Below are 16,517 nucleotides of genomic sequence, written 5' to 3'. Positions count from 1 at the left end.
AATAGGATGGAACGAAAACATTTTGTAACGTTATAACGAGTGTCGTTAAATTTTTATTTCAAGAAAGGTGTAACATTGTTTAAAAGATGTATATTTAATGCGTAAGATTTGAAAAATTTAATTCTAAAGTTCCTTTATGTGATTAAAAAAGATAGTAAGGAAGAATATATAAATTTTGTAATTTAATATTTTTCGATATTATGTATATAACGTAAAAATATTATTTATTCTTTTCTCGATACAAGTCTTGCCTTTTTGCTACGTCAATATCGAGAGTACAGTTACAATGAGAATATTAAAAGTGAAATTCACAATCGTGAAATAAAATGTTTAATCGTAAATAATTTCTCCAAGCAATTATATCGTTCGCGATATGCGAATATTAAAAAATGAAATATTCGGTTTATTAAAAATAATTCAATATAAGTGGAATAATTCGTGATTGAAAAATTGAATTCCTTGTCGAGCAATGGGAAAACCTATCTGTTCATACGCCGCATCATCAGATTACGGGATTAAGCAGATTCCCTTGAAAACTGTAGAAACTGCAAATTGTAATTCCAAAATTCGTTTCTATCCCATTTTCCAAGAATCTAGGCCCTGAACCAGCTGGCGATAAATTTTCCGATACTAGCCTCAAGCGTTAAGCTCGCGCTGTTTATCAGAGAAGCTCTCCACTGCTAACAAAGTTCCATCGGAAAGGAGTGCAAACCATTTATGTAACACCAGGATACATAGCCTAGATAGCTGAGACATGTCTTAAGAACGTTTTAAAGACGTCTAGTAATTTTCCACTGACCTTTTAAAGACGTTTCCTGGACGTCAGACATTTCTATTGTGCTCGGATCTCTACGACTTAATTGTGTTCTTAAATTAGCGCAATTTTTTTCCCCTTCTTTTTTCTTCTTCTTTTTTTTTGTATTGGATTTTGCTCAAAATTAGATTTCTCCTTTTTATTGTAATTGGTTTTTGAAATTTTGAAATATATGGAAAATACTGAATGAACTTTTTATTGAGCTTGTTGGGAAGATAGGCAATTACAATTACGAACCTAACAATGGGGTTAAAGAAGAGAAGAGTATATATTGAATCACTTTTGTCTGTATTTTAATTCATTAAGAGAGAAAAATAAATGATAATTTACATCATAAAAATAATTATTTATAATTCAGATAGCATACAGAGATGTTTAATAACTTTCTGATATTTATGATATTTATTTATTTCGTTTATTATCGAAAGAAAATAATTATATATTGTTTATTATATATTGTTATATAATTGATAATAATTACATTTAGAAATAATTACTAATAAAACAAAATGAAAATGGCCAAGTACATATACAACTTTCTTCGGGTCACTGCAAAAAAAACTATCCAACTTGATAACGATAAAATCATACATAAAATCAACATATATGTATAACGACATTATAAACTCATACGATATAATTCAATTGTAATATGCAGAAATTATATTAAATTCATCGCTAAAATTACCAACCCCAATTAAAACGACAAATTTTAGACGTATAATTGCAAAAAAAGAAGCACCTACCTTCATTGAAATTAATATTAAATTTCATGTTCCTCGCCCCTTGGCATATTTTCAAATCGATGGTCCCAACATGAAAATATCGGCAAATTTCATCTATCGGTTAAAATTTAAAGACTTAAAATAGTCTCCTCGCTTACTTATCCTTCTCCAGCTCGTCTTACGTCGCGTCACGTGTTCGATCGTCAAACGTATCCCGAGAAAATGTATCCAACCCGAATCCCGTCCGGCATCCGGAGTCGAAGCTGTCAATCGGTTTCGAATCTCGCGCCAATCGGAACCAGGCCACCACGAAAATAGTGGAGACGGAAAGATTTCTGTAAATCCTGAGCGAAACAGGGGGGGTAAAAGGGGGAGATAGCGGTGACAGGCGAGCTGGCTGGCAGACAGGCAGGCAGGCTGGCAGGCAAGTAGGGCAGAGGGAGCAGGTTTTCGTTTGCGGTTGAAAGAGCTGCCAGTAAAGGGAAAAAGCCTCCCTCTCCCCCCCTTCCCTCCATCCCTTGACTCTCTGTCCCCGTCCAACCTTCGCTCCCCGTGAGGGGTTGAAAACTCGCGCAGGCGTTTCCACCACCGTCCATCGTGGCGCCTCGGCGGCTCACCCCGCCAACGGTTCACCCCCCCACCCGGTGCGCCGCTCACCCCCGAACCACAGCCAACTCGGCGCTGCTCGTTGCGCCTCGGTCAATCCGCGACTAGTATGGCGCTACGCGCTCCGACACGCCACCGTGTACGTAGCGTGCTTTCTTAATCGTGGGCCACCGATCGGGCACCGTGATTACACACACGCTGGCCGCGGGTGCAACACGCGCCAATCATTCCTTCTACCCCGATATAACGGAAGTGATTCGACCACGACCCGGCTTCCAATCCTTGTTTCCTTGTTCTCGGACCGGGTGTAAAGAAGAGAAAGGAAGAGTGGGAATAGAAGAAAACTTACCCCCATCGTGAAGATTCTTGTTGTTCCGGGTGTTCGTCCGATCGTATCGAACGAGGTAGAGGGAAAAAGAGGAAGAGAGAAAGAGAGAGGAAGACGAGTGCGTGCCGCGACTGAGGAAAAGGGAGCGATAAGCGGCGCGGCTGAGTCAAAGGGGTTGCTGTTTTGTAACCGCGTGCCACCAGGTTACTGATCGTTCGAGCATCGCCGGTTGGTATTGTTCCAAGTGCAAGATTTCGTCGTTAACGTGGGACAAATAACGTGTGGGGGATGATAGGTGGATTCCGTTTGGAGAATCGGTGAAATGATAGCGTGGTCGATCGCTGCCCGAGGGTGCACGAGGGTGGACGGTGGTCGCGGCAGGTGTCTGACCGGGCACGAGCTCTAAGGGCAATGATGCGAGTGGATTGGCCGACACGAGGACCAGACAGGACAGAGAGGAAGAATCCGCGAGGGGAACGTTGAAGGTTGAACGACTGGCCAATTGTGGCGGAGGAAGAAACGCGGCGGAAAGAAGAGGAAGGGAGGGCAGAGACGGTGTCAACTGCACAGCTGATCGCTGATAAACATGAGAGTGCCGCGTAACGCGAGCGTTGTGTCCGTTTGTTAACTTGATGCCATCCAATCGAACGATCCTTATCCACCGTGTGACAGAGTTGTAGAGAGTTGTCCGAGCTGTTCATATCCTCGATCCCTTTGAGCAAAGGGATTCGCATCGAGGACAACATGGCATGCCCTTTTTCGAGGGATCTCTCGAAGGCTGGCTGCGACGAGCAGGCTGGCAGGGGGGACAATGATCGTTCGAGGATCGCCAGATTGGGAAGAGACGATGGTGGCAAGTCTAGGCAATCGTCGTTCGAAGTCACCTCGTTGCTGATGAGGGAGGAGACCGAGGACGCGGAGGACACGCAGACCCTCAACCTGAAGCATCTGAGAGCGGCTGTGCTCGTGCTCACGAATCCATCGGTATCGTCTTTATTATTACATCTATCTATTTTTCTTCGCGTTTCTTTCTTATTTATTTTTTTCTTTTTTTCCTTTAAGGAAGTTAGTTTACTTAGGTTTGTTTACCTGAGCTAGATTAACGAAGTATAAGGAGTATTGCGTTGACGAATCCATCGAATGATCGTGTTTATAAATATATCTTATCTTTCTTTCAACTGATGGTTAATCCGATATTTGTAATAACAGATTACGAAATGTTATTTCACACGTACGTTGAGATAAACAAATAAATATATTCGTATATACGCGGTCTTGCGATAAAATTCTTGGAACGGAGAAAGTTCGAAGGAGGTATTGCGAGCTTGACAAAAGTTTGGAAAGACTTGGCGGAACGCAAAGACCAAGTTTGGTATAGGTTTGGGTAGAACGAGGAAAGAAAGATGGAAATTTATGCGACTTCATACTCGCCTAGTTTGTCGTTTTTCGATAAATTTTTCATAAAACTCGGGAATTCAATTTTCTCGGCCACCTATTCTCCTTCGTCTCTCGATTCCGCGCGCAATTATTGCATCCGAGATCACGATTCGAAAAGTATGTGTGATCCATGTGAATGATACAATTCGTCGATTAGAAGGAAAAGACTCGTGATAAATATAGATATAGGTGTTTGAAAAGTTTGTGAATAAGGGTGAATTAGTTTCTCTTCTCAAGAACGAAAATTGAAACACATTTTTTAAGCATGACTTGTTTATAGAATACTTTTTTCTTTTAGTTTTTTTTCTTTTTTAATTCTTCTCACTTTTTGATTAAATCTTTCTTTTTTGAAGTTTACACGAATGAAAATTTTAATTAATGTAATTGTATAATATTTTCATTAATGAAGAATGTATTTAAGAAAATATGAGTTATTTAAAGTTAAAATTTAAAAAAATAATCTCGCAATCATACTTGCGAACAGATAGCAATTAGTTTTTTTTATTCATAATTTTATTAATTTAATTGTTGTTCTTTTTGTTCTTTCTTACGTAATCTTTATGAAAGTATTTTTATTATTTTTTAAATACTATTTATTGCAATTTGTTTTTTTTTTTTTATTACTCAAAGAGAGTATATTATTCCAAAGCTTTGTCATCGATTAAACCAACTTCGACACAGTTGAATAGCAGATATCACCATTATTATTGATTTATATCACTTTTTAACATTATCTTGATATATTTTAAATGTTTCTATTCGAGGTATGGAATTGAAAACAAATTGCTTAAAAATAAAATCGTTTAAAAAGTTAATAGTTTTTAGCATATTCAATTCTTTCCGTAAATTCATCTTCTTATAGAGATAATAAATATTCGAAATGATAGATATTCGCTTAAATTTACGCATATCAATGTATTTCACAAAAATTCACAAGTTCCATTCATTGCAAATGACGTTTACGATACTGGCGAATTAAATAAATGGAATCAAGAGCGTATTATGCGTCATGTTAATAGAGCATTTAAAACATCTCTCAAAAATCATTATCCATTAACAGAAAATAGAAATAATTTTGGAGAAACAAAATTATTTACTCATAACTTTTTTTTAAAAATAAAATTTGCAATGTAAAAAATTGATAAAATTAATAAGACTATATATATATTTTTTACCTCAGAAATCATTTATCAAAATCCAAAAAATTTCCACTATTTTTCTCTTATCTCTAAAAACGCGTTCTTCTCCAAAGAAATTTTCTATCTCTCTTGCAAAAAAAGAACTGAATCTTTTTGCATCGCCAACGCAATCACAACCCTGTTTATCATTAAGAATAAAAAATTACCGTAACAGAACTACCTTAACCATTCCTCACCTCGAAAATTATTCGCCAAAATCCAAAAAATTTCCTTTACTTTTTCCTTATCCCTTTCTTCTCCCCAAAAAACTCGACTTTTTTGCACTATCAACGCAATCCTCCTTGTTTCTCTAAAAATGAAAAATTCACCATAATCGTCCAACGTTTCGTACGCGTCAGATTAATCTAATCGCAGGAAACCAACGGAGAAGATCGATTCATCGATCGTCCCCAGTTTTGTTATTAAACGCGATAAGATCGTTCCCAAAGAAATATATACGTTGTCCGCTATTGCTGATACAAATTAGAATTCTTCCTCGCGAGCGAATTGGGTTGGAAATGTGCAATAAACGTGAACAGAGATGCCCTCCTGTTTTTTCCATCACCCGAAAAAATCGTCGTTCAAGTTTCTTCCTTCGTTTTTCCAAATCCTTGCCCGATTTAATTATGCTCCTCCAACGTGCAGGAAATATTTTTCGCGCCAATTTCTCAAAAAAGTTAGAATCGTTCCGCGGTTTTATCGTCTTACGCGGATAATCGACGAGCTAGCCATTCGACGAATTTCGCGAGTTTCTTTACTTCCTGCGGTTTGTGCCTGGCGAATTAATTCGGGGATAGTTTTAATTAAAATACCGAGGAGAGTGGTTTCCTCCAACCAGGGAGTAGGATCGATTTGCTCAGGGTTTTTATTTTCTCGGTGAAATTCGACTGATTTCGTTGTACACGGGAAGTATTGAAATTTTGGGAAAATATTAGCTTTTCTAGTTTTTTTTTTTTTTTCGTTATGATTTTAATAGAGAAAAATAAATTTTATTGTTTTCTTTATTGGATATATTTGATTTTTTTAAATTAATTTTTAATTTCGTGGATTATGTGAATTATTATTACGTTATAAAGTTTATTTTCTTATTAATGTATTTTCTTATTATTACGCTTGCATCAGTATTGCAATTTTATAAAAATTACGAAATTACGAAGAGATGTTAATGTGCGATATAAACTGTAAAATATAGAAGAATATTGTAGAATTTGAATTGAATAATGATAAGATAATGTTGATAAGATTTCTCTTCAACTATCGAATAATAATTACAACTGTCAAATAACATTTGAAATAATAAAATAATCATTTCCTATTATTTAATTGTTCTATCTCTTAAAAACAATTAGTAAAACTGATGCAAAGAAGGAAATGAAATCTCGTATAAATCACGAAGCATTGGTTATTACGTTCATTAAATCTCTTGTCGTTATGGAACAAGCTTAAGTTTCTTCTTATATTAATTATATTGCCTCGGATGGCCTTTTAATAAGTTAATTTTCCAATTATCGTATCTTCCTTAACTTCCTTAACTTCCCTTCCTTTTTGAACTTTATTCCAAACAAAACAAACTTCTCTTCAACAACAGATTTCGATTTAATTTCTCGGGACAAACAATTCATCCATTCGTCTTTTTCCAAAGCGTATACCATTATATCTCCATATTTTTTAAATATTTCATAAAATATATAAATATTTATTCTACCGATCTAATGATCCTTCCTTCTTCTTCCTTTCCTTCTTCCCCTCCCATACATCATCGATTTATCGAAAAATCGTCATCAAAGCATTAAAACGAGAACATGATTCCAGCTCCGAATCGGAGATCAGAATTCATTGCGAGAACCGACCCTCAAACCGAGACGAGATATCATATTTTCTTTCCCCTTCATCATAAAACTCCCATTAATTTTCAACGTATCAATTCAGAACAATCGATCCACACATTCTTTGTAGAAAATCTCGAATACCAATTCACATTCGTAAAACGAGCATCGTTTCAACGACTCCTCTTTGACCATCAACCAGTAAGAGAGAGAGAGAGAGAGAGAAAGAGAAAAGATGGAAAGAGCATGACTAATACGAGGTAACGCGTAATATGAATTTCAAATCAAACAGCGTCCCGTTTGCTAAAATCGCGCACATTGCTGTATACCCTTCCACAAGGGTACAACCACTTAATTCGAATTTGATACCTCGAATTTATCTCGCGGGGGATGATTTCCATACCGAGTGTCCGACAAGTTTTCTATCCATCAGAAATTCATATTCACAACTCCTCCTCCTCTTCCTCCTCCTTCTTCTCTTTCTCTTTCTTCTTCTTCTTCTTCTTGATCATCCCACGTTTAGATCACGTCGCAGATATTTCATTTGGAAGTTATCGGATTTAAATGGTCGGATAGCGGAAGATCTTAATGGCGGGGATTTCATCGATCCGAAATGAAAGGTTCCATCCGAAGGTGAATGGAAATAATTAACGGATCGCTTACATAATTCGAGATCAATTTTACGCGAGTTGACAAGTGGTTGGAAACGTCGGTCGGGAGCGAGATAAAAATCCAATGTGTACATTTATGATCCTTTTCGCTCGTTTAACGAAAGGGGCGAAAATATTCGGATTTTCGAGTTGTTATGCAAATTTTAGGAGGAAAGAAGAAGGCTGGCAATCGCACTCCCCCTCTTTCCTCTACGTGAATACGATTGTCGCTTTAATGGCGCGTCCGGTGATTCGAAAGGGTGGAAGGGCGGCAAGAGATCCCTTGTTTAATTGCATCCAGTTATTTTCAATTGCGGCTTTGAATAATTTCCAGCTGGCGAAGTCGCCGGTTTTTTTTTCCGGGAAATTAATTTGGCATTTGATTTAATTGGTTTGTTCATCGGGAAGAAGGTGGAATCGTTCGTTGTTTGGAAGATAATTTTTTTAACACTCAAGTTTTTTTCAAGTGTGGATTAATAAGGGAGAAATAAAAGGGATTTAATGATTTAATGATAATTATATTTTTGCGTTATCACGAGCTTCTATAATGACATTAAATTTTCATAACGAAACAGAGGAGAATAATTGTATTTACATATTGAAAGCAGAGTCGGGAGAAAATAAACTTGGTAAATAATATTTTTTTTAGATTAACAAAAGTTTTTTTTAAAGAGAAAGTTTAAATAAGGATATAATATATGTATATTAAATTGCAGGAGGGGAATTTTATCGAGAGAATAAATAACTGTGGAAGTTCGAAAATAATTGGAACCTTCCAAGTTGGAAACTCTCGGAATTTATAATTTGCGCGACATCCCCATTTCAAACAGATATTCATAAATTCGTTTCCTTCTTCTAAGTAATAACTTAATAAGTTACATTAATTGCAAGTCAGTGAGTGAGATTCACTTAAAAGGAAACGAAGATTATCAATGGCCATATTATACATTCGTATCAACCTTATAATCTTTTATATCCTATAAATATATTTAATTTAAATAACTAATATTTCTTTCATCATAATATATATTATATATTTTATATAATATATATTATAATAAAAGAAATCATTTATTTTATATAATTATTTTATATAAATTATATATTTTATATAATATATATTATGATAAAAGAAATATTCGTTATTTAAATTAAATATATATAATTATATATTCGTTATAATTAATATATATTATATATTTTCTAATCACTTATTACCAATCAAAGCATTCCAAATATTCGATCCAAAGAATTAAATCGAAATTTGAAGTCGAATCTAATCTCGAGTACACAAGTACTCTTTATCGGATCCAATCTACACACGATCCTTAACCTTCGTGATTCTGATAAAATCTGTGTGAAGTGAATCCACGTTTTTCATCCGCGAGATCTACGAGAAGTAGCAACACATCCGTGTATTCCAATTTCGTCTTTCGTATAATCTACAAACGTCTCGCTTCCATCGAGGCGAAATTTATTTCGACGTCGACGAGGTCGAAAGAACTCGATCATCGAACGAAACGAAAAATTGATTCTCGATACACCATAGGCGTAACCTGTTGAGTGTCGTGCTTACCAACTTCAACCAACGTATGAAGCATGAAAGTATCGTATCGCGAAATTCTCGATGTTTCGAGGGAGACGTGGATCCTCGCCTTTCGTTTCGCCATCGAAGCTTCTCCTCGAGTGGATCCCACGTTGTGAACGGATAACACACGGTGTTTGTATATACACATGTCGTGCGGTGTGAACGCGTGAATTGAGGCGGAGCGTAAGTTCAAGTAACTGCGCCATTCAGAATCGACGATCGTCATAATTGTATTGCGATTTCGTGGAAACGTGGCCCATTAGTCAATTGATCTGTTCACGTTTCGTTCAGTTCGCGTGAGGGAACGATATCAAGACGTGATCACGAAGAAGAGAGATTTAGATTCAGTGATTTCATTTTGAAAATGATTGATGAAATGATTGAATATTATTAATTATTTGGTAAAGAAGAGAAGTAATTCTGTATATTTATTTTTTTTTGTCTTTCTATTATGATGTTTTAAATGTTTTAAATTGCAAATACGTGTCATATATATATATCCAATTAATAAAGTTGATTGAAATTAGAGTTTGGAAGTAACGAAATAGTAAGTGAAAAATAAAAGTTAGAGAAAAAGTGTAATTTAGTTAAATTGTCGATCGAATTTTATTTAACACATTCAATGCGTTCATTAAAGATTGGAAAGGATCTTATCGATTTTTTCTTGAATATTTGGGAAACAGCGTAAAATATTATAAAACGGCAAAGAATGCAACAAAATTCAAAGGAAACAACTGTGCGTGCTAAATGCGGCAAAATTCGTATGTGAACATGTTTGGAAAAAAAGAGAATTCTTTTATATTTTATGAAGGAAAAACTCGTGACAAGCGCATTTACAAATTATCCACATTAAATGTGTTATAATATTTCTCCTGCTTTTCCCTTTCTCTTTTTGAAAAAAAAAAAAAAGTAAAGCGGAAAAACACGCGGTCAAAATTCAACTGCAATTCAATTGCACGATCCAACAATTACAACACGAAGAAAATTATAATATTAGCAAAAAAAAAAAGAAAAAAAAGAAAAAAGATTTCTATTTTCTCTACAATATTATTATATTGAATCGTATATACGCAATAGCTACGCATTCGTTCAAAAGTGATACACGGAGGCAAGAACTATCAGTCCAGTCGCATATGTATTGCATTTCAATAGCAAATCCTCTTTACGTAAACGCACTACAACGCTCAAACTATAAATTCCAAACGTGGATGCAGAATCTCTTCACTGGTAAATTCCAGGTTTCCCCGGTCGGAACTTGTTACTTCATCACTGTCAATCTTCATTGAAAGTCCTTCTCTCAAATGCTATTTTGAAGATTGTTATATCTCAATATGGAACTACGCAGGCCTACATAGATAAATGTCGACATATAGAACACATTCATCAAGTACTTTCAACGAGTGTTCAACTTCGAAAGATCGGTTACATCATGGTGAAGTCGAAAGTCGTATTGTAATATTTGAATTACGTTATTTATCCTGTTACACTTCGTTCTAGTGATTGGAAATATATTCTTTCTGTAGGATTATATAATAAGATTTTTTTGAAAAATGAGAAAAGAAGGGAAAATTAAGAAATTTTTAATTTAAATTATAAGATAGAAATGTTAGACTAAAGTCTTAAATTAAATTAAATAATTAAATAAGTCTAATATAAGATAAAAAAAGTAATATTTATTATAGAATATTGACGGTAAAATTTCGCAAAAATTAATAAGATATATAATAAGCAGATTATTAATGATATTTCACGAATGAAGGAGATCGATATTGAAATATCATCGTAAAATTATATAATATTAAATAACATTGAATTGGTAATAATCATTTACATCAAATTTCCTCACTCGTGATAATCAAAATCTCTTACAAAGAAGAGAAAATTATCCTTTTGTGTAACGTTGTTCACATAAAACAACGGCGTGTAATTAGCAAATTGGCGAACAGAATTAATCGGGAAATCTATTTATGAATAATTTTTCCTCTTTTGCATTCAGGACAAATATATTTTATTATCTGTTAATTAATTGTTAAGGTCGTAAGGTTCGTGCACAGGAAAATTGGAATCGATAATATCTGACCGCTATCAGATATGATATCGGTTCGCGAACTTTAAATTTCCGGGAAACGAAATTCAACTCTTTTACCTTATTATTCCCAAGAACATTGCTTTATTAACTTTCTCGGTATTTGTATCTCGACACGAAATGCGTTTCCTCCCCGTGGTAACCGAACCTTTGCCAGTGTTTGAACGCAAACAACAGCCAAAGAACACGTTGCACTTTCATTTCGAGTAGGATAAATAACGCTGTAGTTTTTAATCTTGCGAAGTAAACATCTGGCAACAACAATGATGAACATGTTGCTGGTTTGACTCGCGAGTTGAGAAAGAAATTTTAATGAGAATTTTTCTACGCGCGATAAGAATATTTTAATTGGAAAAGGGGGAGAGGGGGAAGAAATGTATATCTTTCTTTGAAATTTTTTCAAATTTATTTTTTTAAAGGATGATGAAAATAACAAGCTCGAGAAGAGGGATGAGGTATATCCATTTTTCTGGATATTTTGAAAATTAATCGATATGAAATAAAAATTTTGTGATATTTAAATATATCATATAATGTGGTATAAAAAATATTTGATTGCGTTAAAAATTAACAATTTAAAGTATAAATCTAAAATATAGAGCTTAGGATAATTTTCTTCAAACAACAATTTAACAAACGAACAATATTGATTTTAGATGTGAAAATCTATTAAAGATAATTTTCAAGGTATAAAAAATAAATAATGGTAATTGTTCTTTCAGCGAAAGAGATAATTCAAAAAGAGCAATCGTGCATTTAAATTTCATGCAATAGTTTCTTTTTTTGTCGATCCATTTCAATGTTTGTTGAAACTTTTGATATACTCTCTGCTTCGTGTTATCGTTGTACGAATCTCGCTACATAGTGATCACTCTTAAAAATACCTTGCCACATGTATAGTATATACACATATATACATTTAGCCACACAATCGATCGAACTGAAACAGCCACATCGCTCGAATCTTTATTTTCGGACGTTTTGTTCGCTTGAAACTGATTTTTTTACAATCGATGACTCGTATCTTTGATAAATAAATTCACGAAACACATACGATCTCGTTATCACAACTTTTGTTATCTTTTCTCAATTTAGATAAAATCAACGGACTATGAAATTATAATATAAAATTATTCTATTAATAAGAATAAAATTTTATACTATGATTCTATACAAGATTTAAATTATAGAAATATAAATTAATCGAGGATAAAAATTTATAAGAAAAATAATATTAACGATAATATTTTATAATAATATTTTAATCAAAAAAACATACATTGAATCTCGCTTTTTCAATGATAAAGTTTTAAAAGTATAGGTTCGAAGTGTCTATTGAATATTCCGTCATATGTTTGATATTTCTTTAACCTTTCGATAGAATTGATGTGAGAATTGCTCATAATCGTCATAGAATTACTGGATAAAAAATTATACGAATATTAAAAATATAATTATAATTATCAGATAACTAAAAACTAACTTGACATATTAAAAATTATTAAATAATTTAACATCGTAATAATACTTACGACGTAATACTTCTTAGCTACTATTGATCTATAATTAAGATGCAAAATGGCGGCCAACACGAAACTTCGTTGGGATACTATAAATAAATTAAACGACACGATGGAAAACTAAATTCCTCAAGATAGTCGGTAACTCGCGCAAGAACGGAACCATGAGAGAGTCGAGAGATATCGATCGTATAACGTATTTATCCTCTTCGAGCGTGGAAATTCTTCGAGCCGAGAGAAAGATCATCGAGCATTTTTCTTTTTTTTTTTTTTTTTTTTTAAAGAAGAACGGTGGAGTAGGTCGCTTCGACCGAAAAGGGTCGAGAGCAATTAACCTAGGAAGTGGCACGACCGGCAAGATATTATTTTTGCACTCCCTCCTACTTTTAATTTCATCAACTCATAAAACGTATTCTTTTCAACTTTGCCGTTTAATTCGCCAGATTTACGGCGCGTTAATTCAATCGGTATCCTCTTCCACCGAAAAAAAAAAAAAGAAAAAGAAAGAAAAAACATTCACGGTGATTCTGACCCCAGTCCAAAACCGAATCTCGTTATTTAAAGATATTTTTCATCGGGATCGACAGTTTCTCTCGGCCGAACTCGATACTTCGTAGTCGTCCAATGTCGTTTTAAAATATTAAACCAACACGAAAATTTCATTGCTTGCTTTGTACATTCGAATTGAATAAAATTGATGACAAAAAAGCAAGATTTGAATCGATGAATTTTTAATTTTTGTATCTTATATTTCTTTTTGCATTCCTTCGATTCGTTAGTTCGTTTAATAAAATTTGGTATTTTTAAAATTTATTTTCATATTGGAAGAAGTGTTGCTTTTTGATGATGAAAAGAAAAAAATCTTGGATAATAAAATCTTAATAACGAGACAGATTAATTATACACGTATTTTTTGTATAATTAAAACGTTGTTTAATATCGCTATACATGTTAAAAAATTCTTCTCGAGATTCGAGAAAAAGTACTGAAAAAATATCGTTCGGATTAAATTTTATTTGAAATTGGATATAACAATCTAATCGAAGAGACTGTGAATTTTTGATAAAGAATTTTAAATATTTGAAGGGAATATCAATTCCTTTTCTTTTAATAGAAATCGTGGTATAAAACAAACATCAAGATAATGAGATAAATATCCTCCTCCATGAATATTTTCACGTACTTGATGGAAAATGTTTTAAATGTTCCTTTCCGACAAACAACATCAGAAATTAAATTAAAAATTCAAGAGGGGAAAATATCACAATTAAAAAATCCTATAGCCACGATTCTTAAAAATTGCATCCCAACGAAAAGATAACACGAATAATCAAAACGTGCAACACATTTGTACCATCTTTTACTTTCATTTATATTTTTCTATTTATCTCGATAATTACACTCGATAATTCACATTGCGCCGCAAATTGTTTCATTATTCCGTATTTCATTATTCCGTCTCGCTGTTATGAAACGAAAAAGCGCGGGAGAAAAAGTATCAGTTGTGACATTTATTGCGCGATTCCTTCGAGAACGAACGTCGTGTTAAAAATCGACGAATAACTGGATGAGTTTTCGCGAAATACGAACCCATGAAATGGAAGAAAGAAAAAAAAAAAGGAAGATAACGATACCGGATGCAGAATTTCGGATGGAGCGTTCAATTTTTCAAAGCTGTCGTTCACCACGTTTTCCCTTCTGGAAAAGCTGCACGGCCTCCTCGTAAACGGGAATTAAGAGGATTAAACAGCCTAATCTTGAAAGCGCGGCAAATTAAACCGAGTAGCTTTTACATCGCCTACTTAACTACCATGGCCGCCAGGGTTCGCTTCATTCGACCGGTTAATCGGTAATGGCTGCCTGATGCAAATGCAATCAGGAAGGGATGATATTATTTGTCGAAATTTTAATAGAGAGAAAATATATTTGAATTTTTTTCACTCGGATTTTCGAAACTATTTTTTCAGTGTAACGAAACAAATTCAGTGAATAAAATATTGAAGAGGATTGCTCAATAGTGGATATTTTGAAGCAATTGTTATATACAGACTGAAATATGCTATATATGCTATTAATAGAGTGTTTATATATTCTTGAAACACTGATCGATAATCGATACTTATGTATTAACGGTATAAGCATATTGATCAATTAAGTATACAAAATCACTTTCGATCATGGATATTACATATTAAACACCTTGTATACTAATGGATTGGTTAGTGCTGTCTGAATTAAGCTCCAGTCTATACTCATCATCTCGGTATTGGACGTTAAGATAATACAGCATAAATGATAAGTATGTGTTAGTGAACACAATTACGTGTCAAGGGTGTGTCTAATGACTCGTAAGAGGAGAGAAAAGTATGCAAGTGACTCCCATCTGTGGACATATCCCACCTATGGTGATATAGGGGATGATATAAATAATGGTAATAAATTCTGAAATAAATTTTGAGAAAAAATTGTTAAAGATGTGGTTCTTGGAAGTATGTTGAAACTATATATTTTCGATTCATCTTCTTCATCTTTATCGTTCTTATTTGTGAGAACGTAACATTTGTGTGTTGATTGATTAGAAATAAGAAGTAATAATATTTTATCGGCTTGAAAATGATTAAGATTTTAATAAATCGATGATTAATGCTCGAGTATGAATCAATTATTCTGTATTGATTTGATTAGGGGAACGTGGATAATAGTACAATCAGCCATGAATTCCCAACAAATCTAGAGATAACAATGGTATTGCTCCATTGAGGTATATCGGTATAACCTACAGTTGTGACGAACAGTTGATTATCTAAATGGACGATAGATTATCACTTCGGAAGATATTAATGCATGGATATTCAAGGATTAACAGACAGCTGTTCCAAGTATTCAACTTCGAGTGGAGCGTCTTACTTACCTCAATTATTAATTCAAACAATTTATTCAATTAAAGCAGTCTCTTATAATTAAATTTACATCATTTCTTTTGATTAATTTTTAACGCTGAATAAAACTTAATAAGAAAGAATTAATTAAGTATAATATATTAGATCATAATAAACTTCTGTTATTGTAATAGTTGTAAAACATTTTACGATTACATTCATCTTAGTTTGTGCATAGAACTTTATTTTATTATTTCTTTCATTGATTTAAAAATTTAAAACAATTATATTCTCTTTTTTTTTTGAAAATGTAATATGCAAAAATTTTTACAATGAATACACGAAATATCAAAGTAGGGAAAACATTAGAATTTTACAAAATTGAAAAGAAATTTATAAAATAATAAAAGTAATCCGTTTATTTTTAATACATATGTTTAATATGCAATATAATGCAAACCGATTATTTTTAACTAAAATTATTTCTATGGAAAACTTCATTCAAAGAATTTCATTTTCATTTTTACAATATCTATCATTGCAATATTTTGTTATCGAAATTAACATTTAATTCTTTTTTTTTTAATGAAAGAGAATCCCGATTTGAAAAAGATAAAGGAACACGTAAATGGAATAAAATTCTTACAGTTTTTATCGTTTTCCCTTTATTCGGAGGGAAGAAAGAAAACACAATGATTATTCTACAGAATCTCGAAGCACGACGATCCATCGTCCTCCCCGAGAAAAACAGGATAGAAAACGACTGGGACTGACGCAGCAAAAATCAACGGCCGTTTGTTTTCCGGCTGACCCGATGCGGTACAAGTCTGCCAACTGAAACACAGAAAAACCAGACTCGCGTTCAATTAATAAATTCGTG

At 33.5% G+C, this 16,517-nt stretch overlaps 1 protein-coding gene across 1 annotated transcript in view; it reads left to right on the top strand.

Moving 5' to 3' along the window:
• The first annotated feature begins 2,302 nt into the window (after positions 1-2,302).
• The window catches only part of LOC122718727 (head-specific guanylate cyclase), a 51,560-nt gene continuing 37,345 nt past the window's right edge, over positions 2,303-16,517 (top strand). Inside the window, exon 1 of the mRNA XM_043944019.1 lies at positions 2,303-3,457. Coding sequence (XP_043799954.1) covers positions 3,218-3,457 — 240 coding nt within the window. The 5' untranslated portion in view covers positions 2,303-3,217. The remainder of the gene's footprint in view (positions 3,458-16,517) is intronic.

Source organism: Apis laboriosa, unplaced genomic scaffold (genome assembly GCF_014066325.1).
Source record: "Apis laboriosa isolate Shangri-la unplaced genomic scaffold, ASM1406632v1 scaffold68_cov148, whole genome shotgun sequence".
Classification (NCBI taxonomy): domain Eukaryota; kingdom Metazoa; phylum Arthropoda; class Insecta; order Hymenoptera; family Apidae; genus Apis; species Apis laboriosa.
This window is presented reverse-complemented; position numbering and strand designations above follow the sequence as displayed.